Source organism: Pipistrellus kuhlii, unplaced genomic scaffold (genome assembly GCF_014108245.1).
Source record: "Pipistrellus kuhlii isolate mPipKuh1 unplaced genomic scaffold, mPipKuh1.p scaffold_m20_p_8, whole genome shotgun sequence".
Taxonomy (NCBI): Eukaryota; Metazoa; Chordata; class Mammalia; order Chiroptera; family Vespertilionidae; genus Pipistrellus; species Pipistrellus kuhlii.
This window is the reverse complement of record NW_023425584.1, coordinates 16143276-16160040: the sequence shown is the minus strand read 5'-3', so window position 1 is coordinate 16160040 and position 16765 is coordinate 16143276. Positions and strand designations below refer to the sequence as shown.

General features: G+C 39.4%; 1 protein-coding gene across 5 annotated transcripts in view; it reads right to left on the bottom strand.

The window, feature by feature from the left end:
• Positions 1 to 846: 846 nt before the first annotated feature.
• FAM114A2 (family with sequence similarity 114 member A2) overlaps positions 847 to 16765 on the bottom strand; it is a 24686-nt gene continuing 8767 nt past the window's right edge. For all 5 annotated transcript variants that reach the window (XM_045576824.1, XM_045576823.1, XM_036423464.2 and 2 more), the window contains 8 exons: positions 16361 to 16519; positions 15677 to 15800; positions 13225 to 13304; positions 10761 to 10880; positions 10168 to 10307; positions 7266 to 7338; positions 6634 to 6687; positions 847 to 2498 (listed from right to left, as the gene is read on the bottom strand). In XM_045576824.1, coding sequence (XP_045432780.1) covers positions 2397 to 2498; positions 6634 to 6687; positions 7266 to 7338; positions 10168 to 10307; positions 10761 to 10880; positions 13225 to 13304; positions 15677 to 15800; positions 16361 to 16519 — 852 coding nt within the window. In that variant the 3' untranslated portion in view covers positions 847 to 2396. The remainder of the gene's footprint in view (positions 2499 to 6633; positions 6688 to 7265; positions 7339 to 10167; positions 10308 to 10760; positions 10881 to 13224; positions 13305 to 15676; positions 15801 to 16360; positions 16520 to 16765) is intronic.

Sequence of the window (16765 nt, the reverse complement as noted above, 5' to 3'; positions counted from 1 at the left end):
AAGGTACATGCCCTTGACCGGAATCGAACCCGGGACCCTTCAGTCCGCAAGCCGATGCTCTATCCATTGAGCCAAACCGGTTTCGGCAAATCAAGTCTATTTTAATCATAGCCTTTGAAGATCTCAATAGTAGGAAGAGAAGCATTTACTCCAATAATAACTGAACATATTACCTATCGAGTTGTTAACTGGAAAGGGGGTAGCACATATTAAGACATAATGGTAAATCTTAGACATCAGAAAATTTAAAGGAAATAGCACCAAAAGAGTAGGTTTCATCAAGAAACTACACCATGTATCAACCTCAAACAGAATAATGAAGCATGTACCATCCAAAACCGTCACCATAATCCAATAGGGTCCAAGATGCCCCCTAAATTTACCTATTCACCTATGAATGAAAGTTTATGTTCTTACTCCTCTATCTCTACTGAATCAAATAACTTTTTCTTCATTATATTTTAGGTGTTATTCAGAACTGGTCCTTTTGTCATTTCTGGTAGATTTGGAGGGGTGGGGGGAACTGATGAGAGAAATGAGGGAGAAAGAAAAGAGGCAGCATGTCACATTTGGCTATTGAAAGATCCAATCTAACATTGGTCCAATTCAGGACTCCAATCTGGATAGACACATACAGAGAGTTACTATTCTGTCTCCACATCTATAACCCTCTTCTTGAAAGAAAAACCTTAGACATGTTTCTAGATCAAAGAGTAAAAGCTACAAACTTTCAATTTATAAGTCTGAACAGGTAGTAGGCACTGTGACCAGTTCTAAACCCTTATCAAGGAGTACCTTGCTCAAAAGATCCAGATTCAGACACAGCAACAGAATTGAGGCAATAAATCAAAACTGGAACACCAACTTTATTAACCACAGAAAAACTTTTTCTGAAAATTCAAAATTTGTCACTTTGGGAAAGATGAAATTTGTCTATATAAAGTAATATTTAAAAAATCTTCTGATCACTTTACAACAGAATATAAGCAGAGCTACATTTTAGTGTTATTGGTATACCTAGTTAGCCAAATCTATTTATATTCCTCCTTGCTTACAAATAGCTTCTTACCCCAAATAAGGCGATTACATAGAAACAGTCTTGACATTGATCTATGTTATGACTTTGCTGTTTTTTGGCTCTGAGAAAGCTATTGGGGCTCATGTTTAGACAAAAAGATCAATTGAAAAAATTATTACATTCTATTTAAAGGTTTTAGAAGAAGAGTGGCAGAACTCACAAAAGTTACCTAAATCATTAAAAACCATAAGGTTGAAGAACTTTTTTAAAAAGAGTGAATACCAAAATAACTTTTAGGAAAACAACAGTCTTTCAGTCTCTTAAACTACTGAAGAGAACAAGAAGAAGGCTGAGGATCTAAAGGATAGTTGTACTTATAAACATGCTAAAGAATGCATTAAAACAAAAAGAATGAGAAAAAATATACGATGACTAACAGGTTAAATCCTCTGATAATGAACATCTTTACTACGGGACTCCACAATGCACTTCAACAATAGTCAATCAACAAAAAACCCATTACTGTAAGTGTTTCACACTCCTGCACAGGGGATATGCATGAAAAACATCTGAAGAGACTCAGAATAACTGCAAACATGGAACTGTTTCTCTAAATGGCACTTACTGGTCTTGAATCCAGTTGAGTAGAGGTCAACAACTTGAAACTTGTCAACTTGGAGTGAGAGAGCAATTGTGGGAGAGCAATTTGAAGCCAAACGACACACTGCTATAGTTAACTTGTGTGGCTGCAAGTATATAAGTTTCTCCTCAATGCCAACTATCTGCTGAGAATTAAAGAGCAGATAAAAGTTTCTAACCAATTCCAAGAATTTATGTAATAAAGGGTAATCATTATAGAGTTTACATATATGCAGCTTCTTAAAGCCATAGATTTTATTAAAGAAAAAAGTGCATGGCATTAATAGATCAAGCACATTAATTCCAGAATTCAAAATTAAATACTTTTTCTCTTGCCTAATTATATCCATGACAAAATTGTTAGTGTTCTGCACCATCAAAGAAAATACCAATATTTTTACCTGAGTATCCCACTAACCTTTATCTATTAATATAAGAGCTATTATTTTTGAACTTTCTTCTAAAAATTTCTTTTCAAATAATTTATTAATTATAACAACTGGGAGGAGCAGTGTGAGAACCTGAATACTTCAGCCAAGCAGTGAAGGCAACAAACTTCCTATAAAACTGCTATCCTGATTTAGTGTAATTTTAGTATAATTTTTATATACTAAAATAGCCCTTCTCCTTCACTTCTGCAAGAGTACCCAGAATAGAGTGGCATTTCTTGGCCATCACAAGTCTCAGGTCAATCTTCTCTGATCTTCAATGTTCTGACAAAAGTCTCTGGCCCTGCAATTCATGCCTCTGGTAACTCAGTCTTCTTTTCAATGAGCGAGATCTCCAGCACAGGTAGGAGCAGCTGAAAGGCATCCTGGATGTAGGAAGCACTGTTTGATGCCTGAAAAGATTGGGAAAAAAAAAAAGAAAATACCAGTCACTTAAAAGAGAAAATATACCATACAACAACAAAAAACTAATTTATATAAATCTAATAGAATCTGGAGCCTGACAAATAAGGGCAGACTTAATCATTTTAGTAAAGTTACAGGGAAAGAATGATCTAGCTCTTAAGAAGATATGAAAGCAGCAACAAAGAATGCCAGCATCTTTCACCCAACTTGCACAGCAAAAATAACAGGCATTCTTTGTCATCCTGCTCAAATTTGTGCATGGCATTAATAGATCAAGCACATTAATTCCAGAATTCAAAATTCAAAGCATTTTTTTTTATAAGTTTTTATTGTTCATATTATTACAAATGTTCCTTTTTTTCCCCCCCACCATTGCTCTCCTCCACCAGGTTCCCACCCCACCCTCTGCCCTTTCCCCTCTCCCCATTGTCCTCATCCATAGGTGCACAGTTTATGTTCAGTCTCTTCCCACGCCCCTCTCTCCCCTTTTCCCCAAGAATCGTCAGTTCACTCCCCTTCCATACCTCTGATTCTATTATATTCAATAGTTAATATTGTTCATCAGATTTTTTTAATTTCCTTGGTTTTTAGATTCACTTGTTGATAGTTACATATTTGTTGGTCATAATTTTTATCTTTGTTTACTTTCTCTTCTGAAAGAACCCCCTTCAGCAATTCATATAATTCTGGTTTGGCAGGGATGAACTCCTTTAGCTTTTTTTTATTAGTGAAGCTCTTTATCTGGCCTTCGATTCTGAGTGATAGCTTTGCTGGGTAGATTATTTTTGGCTGTAGGTTCTTGCTGTTCATCACCTTGAATATTTCTTGCCATTCCCTTCTGGCCTGCATGGTTTCTGTTGAGAAGTCAGCTGACAATCGTATAGGTGCTCCTTTATAGGTAACTACCTTCTTTGCTCTTGCTTCTTTTAATATTCTCTCTTTGTCTTTTGCTCTTGGAATTTTAATAATGATATGTCTCGGTGTGGTCCTCTTTGGATTCCTTTTGTTTGGGGTTCTATGCGCTTCCTGGACTTGTAAGTCTAATTCTTTCACCAGGTGGGGGAAGTTTTCTGTCACTATTTCTTTCAGTATGTTTTCAATATCTTGCTCTCTCTCATCTTCTGGGACCCCACTAATTCTGATGTTGGTTCGCTTGAAGTTGTCCCAGAGGTTTCTTACATTATCTTCAATTTTCTGGATTCTCTTGCCTTCTAGCTTCTGTGGAGGAGTGTCTTCTGGCTCTTTATGTTCCAATCTTTGACTTGATTCTTGTGATCGTCCCTTCTGTTTTTAGGACTCTGTAAAATATTTTTTATTTCAGACAATGTATTCTTTATTTCTTGTTGATCCCTTATCATTTCTCGATGACTCCTTATTAATTCTAGTTGATCTCTTTTCATATCCTCATAGGCCTTATCCATCTTTTCTAGGAAATTCTTGAAAAACCTTATAAGCGTAGATTTGAACTCTATATCCAGACGCTTTTTGTCCTCCATTTCTTTCGTTTGTGATCTATTTTGTTGTCGCATTTCGCAGTTACAGATGGGACGGGGTTTCAGGGTGGAGCCTGCAGCTTTGGCTTCCGTCAGCCCCGCCCTATGTGGGTCCATCAGTGCTCGCTGCCGGCGCCTCTGAGAGAAAGGTGCCCTCGATTTTCGCCTGCTGCCAAACAGTCTATGCTCTCCCACAATGAGCCCGGTATTGGGGTTCAGTTCAGTTGGAAGTGGAGTTGGAGGTGGCGTTCAGAGCAGTCTGGAGCCCCAGTCTCCTTCCCGTCAGGGCAATCCCGCGGCACAGCCGACCGTCCCTTCTCTGTGCGCAGTGTGCGCACCGCCGGGACCTCCTTTCGCCACTTCCCCGGGGTTCCGCCTTACAGCCCGGCTCCCTATGGCTGAGCCTGAGTCCCCGGGGTCTGGCTTAAAACTGGGGATCAGAGCAGTCGGGGGCCCAGCACAGTCGGAGTTTTATCTCCTTTCCGCTAGGGAACGCCCGCCAGGCACTCGGCCTCCCTCCTCTCCGGCTCCGTCCTCTCCGCGCCACGTCTCTGTACCTTGGCTTTTCCAGCTCCTCCGCGCTTCCTTCTGGTTTTCTCCTTGCTTCTCACTGTAGAATTTCCAGTCAGTCAACCTTCCTCTAGTTCTGGGCAATGTCCATTTTATATTTTAGTTGTATTTTATTGAAATTGTTGTGTGCGGCTGCGGCTAGGTGTTCACCTGGGCGCAGCCATCTTGGATCTCTCTCAAAGCATTTTTGGTCAATTACTCAAAGAGGATTTCAGAAGGCTATGAATCTTATGCCAATAAGATTTCCAGTCCATTGTGAAAACTCTTCTTCCATGGACTCAACACAATCAGTGAACACAAGATAGGTGCTCACAAATGTGGACAAGGGATACAGCTTTTAATGATGATTACAGCACAGATATATTTCTATCTGACATGTTCTAACCTTACAGAAGAATACCAACAGAGAGTTCATTACATTAAGATAAAATTAATAATTTCCAGGACAAGGGTTTCAAATCTTTAAGCAAGAACAACCAACTTAAAATAGCAACGGGGAACCTCTATCAAGTGAGTTTACCTATTTTGGATTTACCAATGGCAAGTATTCCTATTTAAACTTCAGTGTGGCATTTGATACCAAATTTTCCAGCCAAAAGAGATCTCAGTGACTGACTAGTGAAATCTCTCATTTTGCAAATAAAGATTATGAGATTGTCAAGAAGGTAACTGTCGGGTATAGGGTCATCAGCAAATCAGGGAAGGTCCAGGACAAGACTGGACTCCTTACATGCAAACTGATCTCATCTAAACATTGTTGCCATCTACTTACTTACTTTTTAAAAAACAACTGTTTAAGTGATCAGAATAATTTCCCTGACTATTCAAGGACAATTATGCAGTTAAGGAATTAAAGGCATTTCAATAGTGGTGACTTTAAAGAATTCAAAACTAAAGCAGTAACTAAAAGTCCAGGAGCAAAAAACAAAAAATCTTTTACAATTCATATTAAAAACCTAACCAGTGCACAAAAATTCGCGCACTCGGAGGCATTCCTCAGCCCAGCCTGTGCCCTCTCGCCGTCCAGGACCCCTCGGGGGATGTCCACCTGCTAGCATAAGCCCGCTTCCTGAGGGGTCGAGCCTAAGCTGGCAGTCAGACATCCCTCTGGCAGCCAGAGAGCCCTTGGGGGATATCCAACTAAGCCATTAGTCAGACTTCCTTAGTGCTGCCACAGAGGTAGGAGAGGCTCCTGCCACCACCACTGCACTGGCCAGCCATGAGCCGGCTTCTGGCTGAGCAGCGCTCCTCCTGTGGAAGTGCACTAACCACCAGTGGGCAGTTCCTGCATTGAGCATCTGCCCCCTGATGGTCAGTGCATGTCATAGCAATCAGTCATTCCTGGTCTTTCAGCTGTTAGGGTCAATTTGCATATTACCCTTTTATTATATAGGATTATTATATAGAATTTTCTCCTCTCCAGATTTTCATAAATGTTTTAAACAGATTATCAAATGCCCAATTATTCACAAAATTAGTGTGCAAGATAGAATTCTTAAAACATGAAATCCAGAAAGCATCACATATGGGAGCAATATTCCATGATGGGATCCTCTTATACCTCCCTTTTTCATGGATTTAAACAACCCACCTCCTTAAATTTTATGGACTAAGGATTATATAAACATGATACAACAAAGCAAATTTTCTAACAAAAAAATGACAAAATGTTGTGTGTTGTTTCTAATAAATCTCTGCTTAAGCCTTAGTCCTTTAAAAGCTTGCCTGCTTTTAATTTCCAACTCTTTCTGTTTATTTGCTGGTTTCCAAGGGTATTTTGTTACTAAAAATTGTCCATTAACTGCCAAAGGACAGTACTAAGTAATGACAGCTTCCTACTTCCTGTGCACTTTACCTAGCAGCTTTTTTACATTTTGTAATAAACAGGGAATATGCATCAGATACACACCTTTGGGGTCATATATGCATCAATATGGCTAAACTACCAACCTTGGGGGGGGTTGGGGGGGGTTGGAAAAGCCAAAAAATAAAAACTTAACAAGAGTTAATTAATACAAAATGCCTAAAAGTTAGAGACTTAAAAAAAATTTCTACTAACCTCTAGAAATACAGCAGTAATTAATGGATTAAGGACGTCTGCCTTTTCTTTGACCTAGAATAAAGAAAACAAAGTTAAATGTGCACAGCAGATTAAAAAACCCAATAAACATGGTATGATCCCACTTTGATACACACAACATACTCATACACACACCCCCAAACATAAATAAAAGCATAGAAAAAGTCTGGACTGAGAGAGAGCAAAATGTCATATCTGGAAGTGCTTTAAATTTTAGCTTTAATTACAACTCTCCTATGGGCTAGGCACAGTTTACTCCTACAACGTGGATGAACCTCAAAAACATTATGCTAAGTGAAATAAACCAGACACAAAATACTACAGATTGTATGATCTCATTTGTAGTAAATTTCCATAATTAGAAAATCTATAGATAGAAAGTAAATTAGTGTTGCTAAGAGATATAAGAGTACAGAGGAAAATAAATGACTGTTAATAGTATGAGGTTTTCTGGGAAATAATTAAAATGGTCAAAAAATAGATTATGGTGATGGCTGCACAACTCTATAATATACTATGAAACCAAATATTATGATATGTAAACTATACCTAAATAAAGCTGTTTTCAAAACAAAACAGGCATCACCCCAACAAGAGACATGAATTCTTACCCCAGCAGTTGTTAGGCAGGTGGTAAACTCTTTAGACAAAGAGGACAATTCTTTACACAACACAACCGTCACCCTAGAAAAGAAGGGAGAAGAGTTAGGATGGTTCCTTCTTTTGTTTTCCTTTCACTCTTTCTTTTAATAGGCTATATTTAACAACTGTTAGAAGAGAACAAATCACTCATGATACTAAATGTGAAAGAAAAAAGCTTTTAAAGGGAGGAAGCATGCCTGTCAGCTAACCTATGCATTCGGGGACCCATCTGAATAGGCATCCATGCTACAAGAAGAGAAGGTTCACTCCATGAAAAAAAATTTTCCTACAAAATCCTCTAAAAAGCAATATATTTTTCAGGAAAATCAAAGAAAATAATGGAAAATGCATTTTAAGGAAACAATACTTGTAAAACCCTATGTTCCACTTAGAAATATAGTTAAAATTCATACACATTCATTTATTCAACAAATATGTTTTAAAGTCTTCTTTGTGCCAGGTTCTAAGCCCTGGGGATATATCAGTAAACAAGCAAAGTCACAGTTTTCATGGATTCTAACTTACTTGTTTATAACGGGGGAGACTATATATGTATATATAGATGGACAGATGTGTGTATATGTAGGTATCCTATATAATAAAAGGCTAATATGCAAATTGACTGAACAGCAGAATGACTGGTCACTATGACATGCACTGACCACCAGGGGGCAGATGCTCAATACAGAAGCTGCCTCTTGGTAGTTAGTATGCTCCCAAAGGGGGAGCACTGCTCAGCCAAAAGCTAAGAATGTCCAGCTGCCAGCTTAGGGCTGCTCCCTGTAGGGAGCGGGTCTAAGCCAACAGTTGGACATTTCCTGAGGGCTCCCATACTACAAGAGGGCGCAGGATGGGTTGAGGGACCCGCTTACCCAGAGTGCATGAATTTCATGCATCAGGCCTCTAGTATAGACTTACATACAGATTTATAAACACATCCATACATTCATTTTCATCCTATAAAATAAAACCCTAATATGCAAACCAACTGAACAGCAAAACAACCAGTCACTATGATGCGCACTGACCACCAGAGGACAGACGCTCAATAAAGGAGCTGCCCCCTGGTGGTCAGTGCGCTCCCACAAGGAAAGCGCTGCTTAGCCAGAAGCCCGGCTCATGGTTGGCAAGCACAATAGCGGCAGCGGGAGTCTCTCCTGCCTCCATGGAAGTGTTAAGGAGCAGCAAGCCGAGCAATAAGGAGCAGCAAGCGGGCAGTAAGGAGCAAGGGGTCTTGGACTGTGAGAGGGATACCCTCCAAGGGGTCCTGGACTGTGAGAGGGTGCAGGCCGGGCTGAGGAACCTCCCGCTCAGTGCACGAATTTCATGCACACTAGAGGCCCAGTGCAAAAAAAAAAAATTAAAAAATAAAACACACACACACACACTAGAGGCCCAATGCACGAAGATTCGTGCAACAATAGGCCTTCCTTCCTCCCAGTTCCTGGAACCCAGGCCTTCACTTTGGCCACCACCTTCTGCCTTCCCTCAGGCCCAGAGCCACCTTCTGCCTTCACGTGCTGCCCAGGGGCCCAGAGCAGCTGGGGGGGAAAGGGGGGGTGACCTTCTGCATCGCTGCCATGGCAACAATGCAAGCATCCCAGCTTGGCTGCTGGCATCCTTGTCACATCAATTTGCATATTTCCTCCTTATTGGCTATGGGTGCTGCCATCTTTGTTGCAAAGTGATGGTCAATTTGCATATTTCATTTTTATTAAATAGGATATACACATACACACACCATATACACTAAATGGTGACATAAGCTAAGAAAATAAAGCAAGTAAAGGATTAGAAAATAGGAGAAGATACTATTTTAGATTGGATGGTAAAGAAAGCAACATTTGAGTGGAAACTTGAATTCTGTGAGGGAGTGAGTCATGACTAAAAGAGCATTCCAAGCAGTAGAAATAGCCATTTTTCCACAGAACAGGATGGATGGCATGGAATTCTGAACCCCTCTCCCAAGGCTGTTCAAGATAAATCCAGGCCCTCCTATTACAAAGGGGCATCAAAACTAAAGGTGAAGAAGAAGTATAGAAAATATCAAGGGCCCCTCCCAATCCTAGTACACTGGACACTCTCTCACAGTTTTTTCCAATAAAAATTCTCATTGTTTAATTAAGAGATTTTTGTATTTACAAATAGGTCTTCCTCCCCTCCCCCCCATGACTATCTACATTTTATTATTTTTAAAATTTTTGTTCAAAATCAGCAACAGTGTGAAAGAAGGGCAAATGCAGGAGGCAACCAGTCAATGTGCCTTTCTCATATCAATGTTTCTCTCTCTCTCCCAGCCTCCATCTATTCCTCCCTTTCACTCTCTCTAAAAATCAATGGGAAAAAAAATATCCTCAGGTGAGGATTAACAAAACAAAACCACAAAAATAACCTGGGTAGATTATTCAACCTCTCTTGAGTCTGCATTTTTTCACTTTTAAAGCTGGAACAATCATTTAGGGTTGTTGTAAAAATTAAAAATGATACATGTAAATCCCTTAGCATGATGCCTGGCATATAATTAGCACTCAATAAATTAATTATCCAGAAATGAGATTCTTAAAACTATTTTCTGTTTTTACATATGTAAAATTCTATTCCTAGTAAGAACAATCAATAATCTGAGAACTAGTTTTCAGAGTATAAAGTAGTTAATAAAAGGGCAGAATTATAATGTAGTTTTATTGCAGTGAAAAAGAAACATCTCACTTGGCTATCTAACTAACTGAAACCCAAAATAAACAAAACCTAAAATATGTGAATGGTACAGTGGGAATAGTATCTTGCTGAAAGTTTTTAAAACTTTGGAAATAAGCCCAGAAAACTCTTTCAGTAATATGCATCACTTACAAGGATACTTATTACACTTACTGGGAAAGGGTTCTGCTTCTTTCTATAGCTGTCACTTCCTGCTTCTGGCCATGCAGAACCAGAGCTGCTGTTTTGTGAAACAATTCAATTGAGCAGGCAGTCATTTCCGCTAGGCTCCGGATTGCAAATGCATGGATATCCTGGATGGAAAAAAAAAGAAAAAGAAAAAAAACACGTGTTTTTTTTTTATCTCAATGACATTACCTTACTTTTCTCACACTGAAGGATTCAATACCTTGAAACCTCTTCTTGCATAGAAGTAATATAACTTTATAGCTGGACTCACTGCTATAAAAACAGATGCTGCCCTGAAGTTAGATGTGACCATGTGACTAAGTTTTCAACAAAAGATTTAGATAAAGCATCTTGTGGCAACTTCTGGAAACCCTCATACCACCACATATGTACCCTTCATCTTTTTCTTCACTCTTTTCCATCCTATAGTCTGGAACTTGGATGTTACAACTTAAAACACAAAGTAGAAATTATGGATAAGAACGCAACAAAATACAAAGTCCCTGACTGCAATACCCCTGCTTCTCACATCCTTTAAAAAACAAAACAAAAAAGAAAACCTTATTTGCTTTGGTTACCTCTATTGAATTTTTATTGATTTGCTCAGTTTTTTCTCCTTCTAATTGTTTTTCTTCTTCCTTCTCTTCTAATGGCTTCTCCAGAGATGTCCTAATCCATTCATAGGCTGCAGTTCTTGCCTAAATAAGAAAAAGATTATTGTCCATCAACAATTCAATTCAGCTTACCAAGATTATTGTGCATTGACCAAGAACATGTTAGCATCATGGAAGTTGGTGTTTTTGTTCTCATCCAAACATAACACCTAGTTTTTCAGTAATTAACTTACTAGAACTCTCTACGCCACCTAACACTGCTGTCCACTCATGCCTTCTTGAATTCTCTCATCCTTAGTATTTTTTAAAAATGAGGTATAATTTACATACAGCAAAGTGCACAAATCTTCAGAGCACAGCTCAAGAAATGTTTACATGTACATATGCCTATGTATCTGTGATCCAGGTCAAGATAAAGAACATTCCCATAGCCCTAGCTGGTTTGGCTCAGTGGACAGAGCGTCAACGTCGGACTAAAGAGTGTTGAGTTCGATTTTGATCAAAGACACATGCCCAGGTTGTGGGCTCCATCCTCAGTAGGATGCGTGCAGGAAGCAGCTGGTCAATGATTCCCTCATCATTGATGTTTCTCTCTCCCCCTCTCCCTTCCTCTCTGAAATCAATAAAAATATATATTTTTAAAAATAATATTTTTAAAAAATAAAAAATATTTGAAAACCAAAAGAACATTCCCATCACCCTAGCTGTCCCCATTACCCCTTCCTAGTCAGTACTGCTCAAAAGGAGACCCCCTACTCCTACCTAAAGGTAACCATTCTTCCGTCTCACTATAACTTAATTTTACCGGTTCTTAAAATGCATATAAATGGAATCATAAGTATGTTCTAATTTGTGTCCAGTTTCTTAAGCAAAACATACTGCATGTTAGATTTATCTACACAGTTTCTGCGTGTATCAGCAGTTCATTCTTATTTATTGCTGTGTAGTATTTTATTTTATACATACACCACATTTTACCAATTCGGATAATGGCCATTTGGGATGTTTCTAATTTTCTTTAACTTTTGTAATACACTATCTTCTGGTGTTCCCCCTACCCTTATCAGCATATCTCCTTGACCTCCTTTGGCTGCCCTTCGAACATCATTACCTGGTCTTGGCTCTTTTGTCTCACCCCCTCCCTCTCCTCTCCACTCACCCTACTGCAGTGATTTTAAATACTCCCTACCTGCTGCTGACTCCTAAATCCTTATTTTCCAGCACTGACTGCTCTTGAAAACAACATATTCCAACTGCCTGCTGGACATTTGAATCAGAATATTCTATAGGCATATCACATATAACATGTACAAAATTTGAATTGCCTTTCTCTCCCAAAAATTTTAATCCTTTTATCCCCCAGAACTTTAGAGGAACAATGATATATCAGTCATCCAAGCCAAAATATGTGAGCCATCTTAGAATCTTCCCTTCCCAATCAATCACCAAGATGGTCTGATTCTACCCTATTTCTCCATCAGTCCCTCCTCTTTCTATTACCACCTCTTGATTTCAGATCCACTTTGTGGCTATAGCACTCTGATTGGTCTCCCTGCTTCTGATCTGGCTCATCTTAAATCCATCTTCCTTAATGCTACCAGTGATCTACCTGAGCCCAGAGCTGACCATTCCTCTTCTCTTCACTGGTTTCCCATCAACCAGATCACGCTCTTTTAAATTATTTTAAGAAGTCCCTTTAAGGATCAATACAGGGGGCTGGAGGCAATGTGTACCTGCTGCAGACTGTCCTGAAATGTTTCTAGAGATTGGGAAAGGAAGGTGAAGAAGCATCAAGCAGCCTAAGACCCAGTGAGTATTGTCCCATGAGCTGACACTGACATATGCTATGCGGGTACTGCTATGGAAACCAGCCCTCCCTATCCACTCTGAACTTTGACCAAAGTCTCTCCATGTTCTAGATATGTAAAGACAGCTCAAGTATCACTGCCGAGGCCATGGACTCTCACATTTACAGAGCTAAATGGTCATTATCTTAGTCACTGTGTTCTAGGAAATGGCAACCTCCAGCTTCCTAAGGTCAGATGCCACATCCCATTATCTCTGAAACATTCAGAGCCCCGTGGACAGTTACAGCCTCACAAGAGGCTAACCCCTTGGTGTCATGAAGGCTGGTGAGCACTGCTGGCTTTCGTTGACCAACTCTGTGACTAACTAAATTTTTCAGACAATCAAAACATTCCAAATGAAAACAGGTAAGGCAGATGTGTGTGTTCCAGGGGAAAGGGAGGGGATGCAAATGTGAGTCCAGCATGTTAACCTGTGAAAGCAAGAGGCAGGCAAAAGATGTGGAACTCAGAATTTACCCTCAATCTTGTTGGCATCCTTGCCAGGAACTTACAATCTTACCTTCTTTACACACTAAATCCAAACAAGTTAAAAAAAAAATCAGCAAGAAATAGTATCTTACCCTGGCAAGTTTCTCTGGTCTGGAGGAGACATGCAGCTGGGAAAATAGCTCTGTTATCTCTTTGGTAAACTCTTCATCCCCTAAAAAAAAGACCCATGTAAAACACTATAGAAAGAGGAGTGAGGATCACAGGATGGGAAGGGTGGTGCACAAGGAGAACAAGAAAAGGAATGATAATAGCAGCAGCAGCAGCATCCTATCTAATAAAGAGGGAATATGCTAATTGATCCTCACGTCATCACAAAATGGTGGCACCAATAGCCAATAATGAGGGGATATGCTAATTGACTGCCCTGCCCTCAAAGATGGCAGCGCCCAGTCACCTCAGCTTCCCAGCCACCCAGGGTTGGCCAGAGGTGCAGGCAAGCCTTGGATGGCAATTGCCCAGCTGCCCCGGGCCCCCCAAGGCTTAGATAACCAGGGATGGACAAGGCTTGCACTGACGGCAGTGGCGGCAGCAGAGGTGGGTTGCCTCCGCCCCTGAGGGCTCCGGAACTGTGAGAGGAGGCAGGCTGGGCTGAGGAACCCCCCAACTTCAGTGCATGAATTTTCACGCACCGGGCCTCTATAATGTGTATGTGTGTGCGTGTGTGTGTGTCTATGTATGTATATATGTGCATGTGTGTATATATTGTATATGAAAGAAGAGGGATAAAATGAAGCTAGGAAGGTAAGCAGGATCCAGGTAATGAAGGGCCTAATAAATCATGGTGAGGTATTCAAACTTAAACACAGACAGATATGACCAATTTAAATTTTAGAAAAATCACTTTGGCTCCTGAGGGTGGGCAGGGTGAACTGAAAGGGGAACAGGAAGGGAGGCAGGAAGGCTAAGGAAATAATCTGGGATCTGGGTAAAAATTAATGGTGGACAAAAAGAAAGGAAGAGGAAAAGTGATTCCAGAATGCTAGAAGGATGGTAAGGAAGCTGTCGGAAGGGCCTTGCAGGAGATGATAGGAAACGGAATACTCATACTTGAGAAACATACATGCAAACAGGTGGGTCAAGATTAAAAAACAAATGGCAGAAAATGCTCTTTTCCTTTCTACTCATCTAAATCCTACCCACTATCCCTTGGAAGCCCACCCCAAGGACTCTCAGTACCACAGAATGCAGAGACAATTCTTGTACATATAAGTCTTCTGGCACCAACAATCTGTATGAGTCTTTCTTAGACAGCATTTCATGTTTCATCAGAATTAATTATTATTGTTTCATAGCAGCTTTTTCTCCAAAATTCTATCTTGGCTTTTCTCTCTCCATCTATTATTCTTTTATCCTTCTTTTTTCATTCAAGAATGAGAATTCAAATGCTTTAGTGATCCCAGATATAATAAGGTTTTAGAAAAAGCTGATCTCATTAAATTATACAACTGTAAATAATATAAGTGCCGAAACCGGTTTGGCTCAGTGGATAGAGCATTTGCCTGAGGACTCAAGGGTCCCAGGTTCAATTCCAGTCAAGGGCATGTACCTTGGTTGCGGGCACATCCCAAGTAGGGGGTGTGCAGGAGGCAGCTGATCGATGATTCTCTCTCATTGATGTTTCTAACTCTCTATCCCTCTCTCTTTCTTTCTGTAAAAAATCAATAAAATTTATTTTAAAAAATAATAATATAAGTAATAAAAACAACTCCTAATCATATCTTACTGTCTAAAAACCTAAAACTTGACTTTTAGGCAGGCATTTTGTTTTCTCAGTTAAAGCTCAAATTTATGTAGGTAAATCCATACTGGGATGCATGCACCCCAAGAGGTTCACAAAGTAATCTAACAGAAGAGGTGGAACTTTCAATTTATAGACATCTGTCTCATTCTTTTTAAAATTCTATTTTAGGGTATACTTTAGAATATAAATAATATATTATTATGGTATTACTCAATGCATAATTTACAAATATTCCAATATGGATATATTAGGTCTAAGTGCTCAAAAAACTTATTGCTAAGAGTTGATCAAAAAGTGTTTGGAGATCACTGTCATGTATTCTCCACAGATATGAGTATAAAAAGTAGTTGTTGCATTAGAATAAAAGTGTGTAAGGATCGGAAGGAGACAGCTAGTGTTTTGGAGGGACTCAGGAGAAGGGGAAGTATTCTTCCCAAGCAGAAGGATCATTGTATTAAGATAGAGGAGAGGGCTAAGGATGTTGATAGAAAACAAAAATGACCAATATCACCAGAACCAGGTTCTGTGGTTTTCTCTCCCCTATGCTACCACCACTTTTTTTTTTTTTTTTTTTTTTTTTTTAAACCAAGTTCATTGAGATACAATTAAATGCCAAGGTCAGTGCTGCAATCTCAACCAAGGGATTGGTTGAGGGTTATTAGGAAGGAGGGCATGTAGCACTCCACTGCTATCTTGGTGGAGTCCTAATCTGTGGCAAAGAGGTAGAAGAGAAAAATAACACACTATATCCTTCCCACTCAGATGCTAGGTTTTCATATTACCTTTTTTCTCTTCTTCCTCTTCCTCAGAGAACTCTGGTAGGAAAAATGCTTCTTTTAGCTGCTCCAATTCAAATTTTAGAGTCTCTAATTCTTCTCCACTTAGAGAATTAAGAATAGATTTCACCTGAATCAATATAATATAATAAGTTGTGGGAGTATAAAAAAGAAAGACATTCGCAAATGGAGAAGAGGCTATAGATCTAATTAAAATCAAAATTATGAGCTCACCAGCCAACACAATCTATTCCTTAAGAACCTTTACACAACAGACTGGTCATTATAGAAAGGTAGAATGTGTACTTCCAAAAATAATATAAGACAGAAATGTCTGGAAATGAAGCAGTCTTGAATTAAAAGCTAACAGGTAACTGTATCCAAATTGGCAGTTTAAGCCAAAGAAACTTAAAAAAAGGACCAAGGTGAAGAAAAATAGCAAATGTGCTATTAAGAGTTCTTTGTTAATCTCTCCTTTTTTGTTTAAATTTTAAAAATAACACTTGGGTTATTCTATTTCCAGCAATTAGTTCAAACATTAGTTTTTAGTCTGTTTTGGCCTGGTATTCTCAGAGTCTCAAGCCTCCATCTGAAACACATTTCATCCTCCAACTGTACAAAAGGAAAAGGAACTATAAAGCATTCCTTTGCTTGGCGACTATTCCAGCTGATATTTTGGTTTAGAATTACCTTTACTTCACTTTCTCGGGAAAGCATCTCCAGAGCTTCTAGATGTGAAAGGCCTTGAAATTCATCAAAGAGTACCCCGTAATGCGTTTTCCTGTCTGTTTCTATGGTAACCTCATTTGTGGTCCTCTGCTCTTCCTTCTCCTTCGCCTCTCTTAAAACCTGAAGAGACAGAGGCATTACATTTCAAGTAATGAGAGCTCAAGGGTGAGATGGGTAACAGTATAGAGCACTGCTCTTCCCTTCTTGGCACTGTGATTCAAATCTGATAGGCTCAGGAGCAGCAGGGGGAAATGATCACACATAATTTGATTCCAGACAGGGTAAATAACACCCTAGGAACCAGGTGTTTCTCTGAAAGTAGTTTAAACATTAATCTAATAAACACTCTGAAAGGGCTTGGCATCT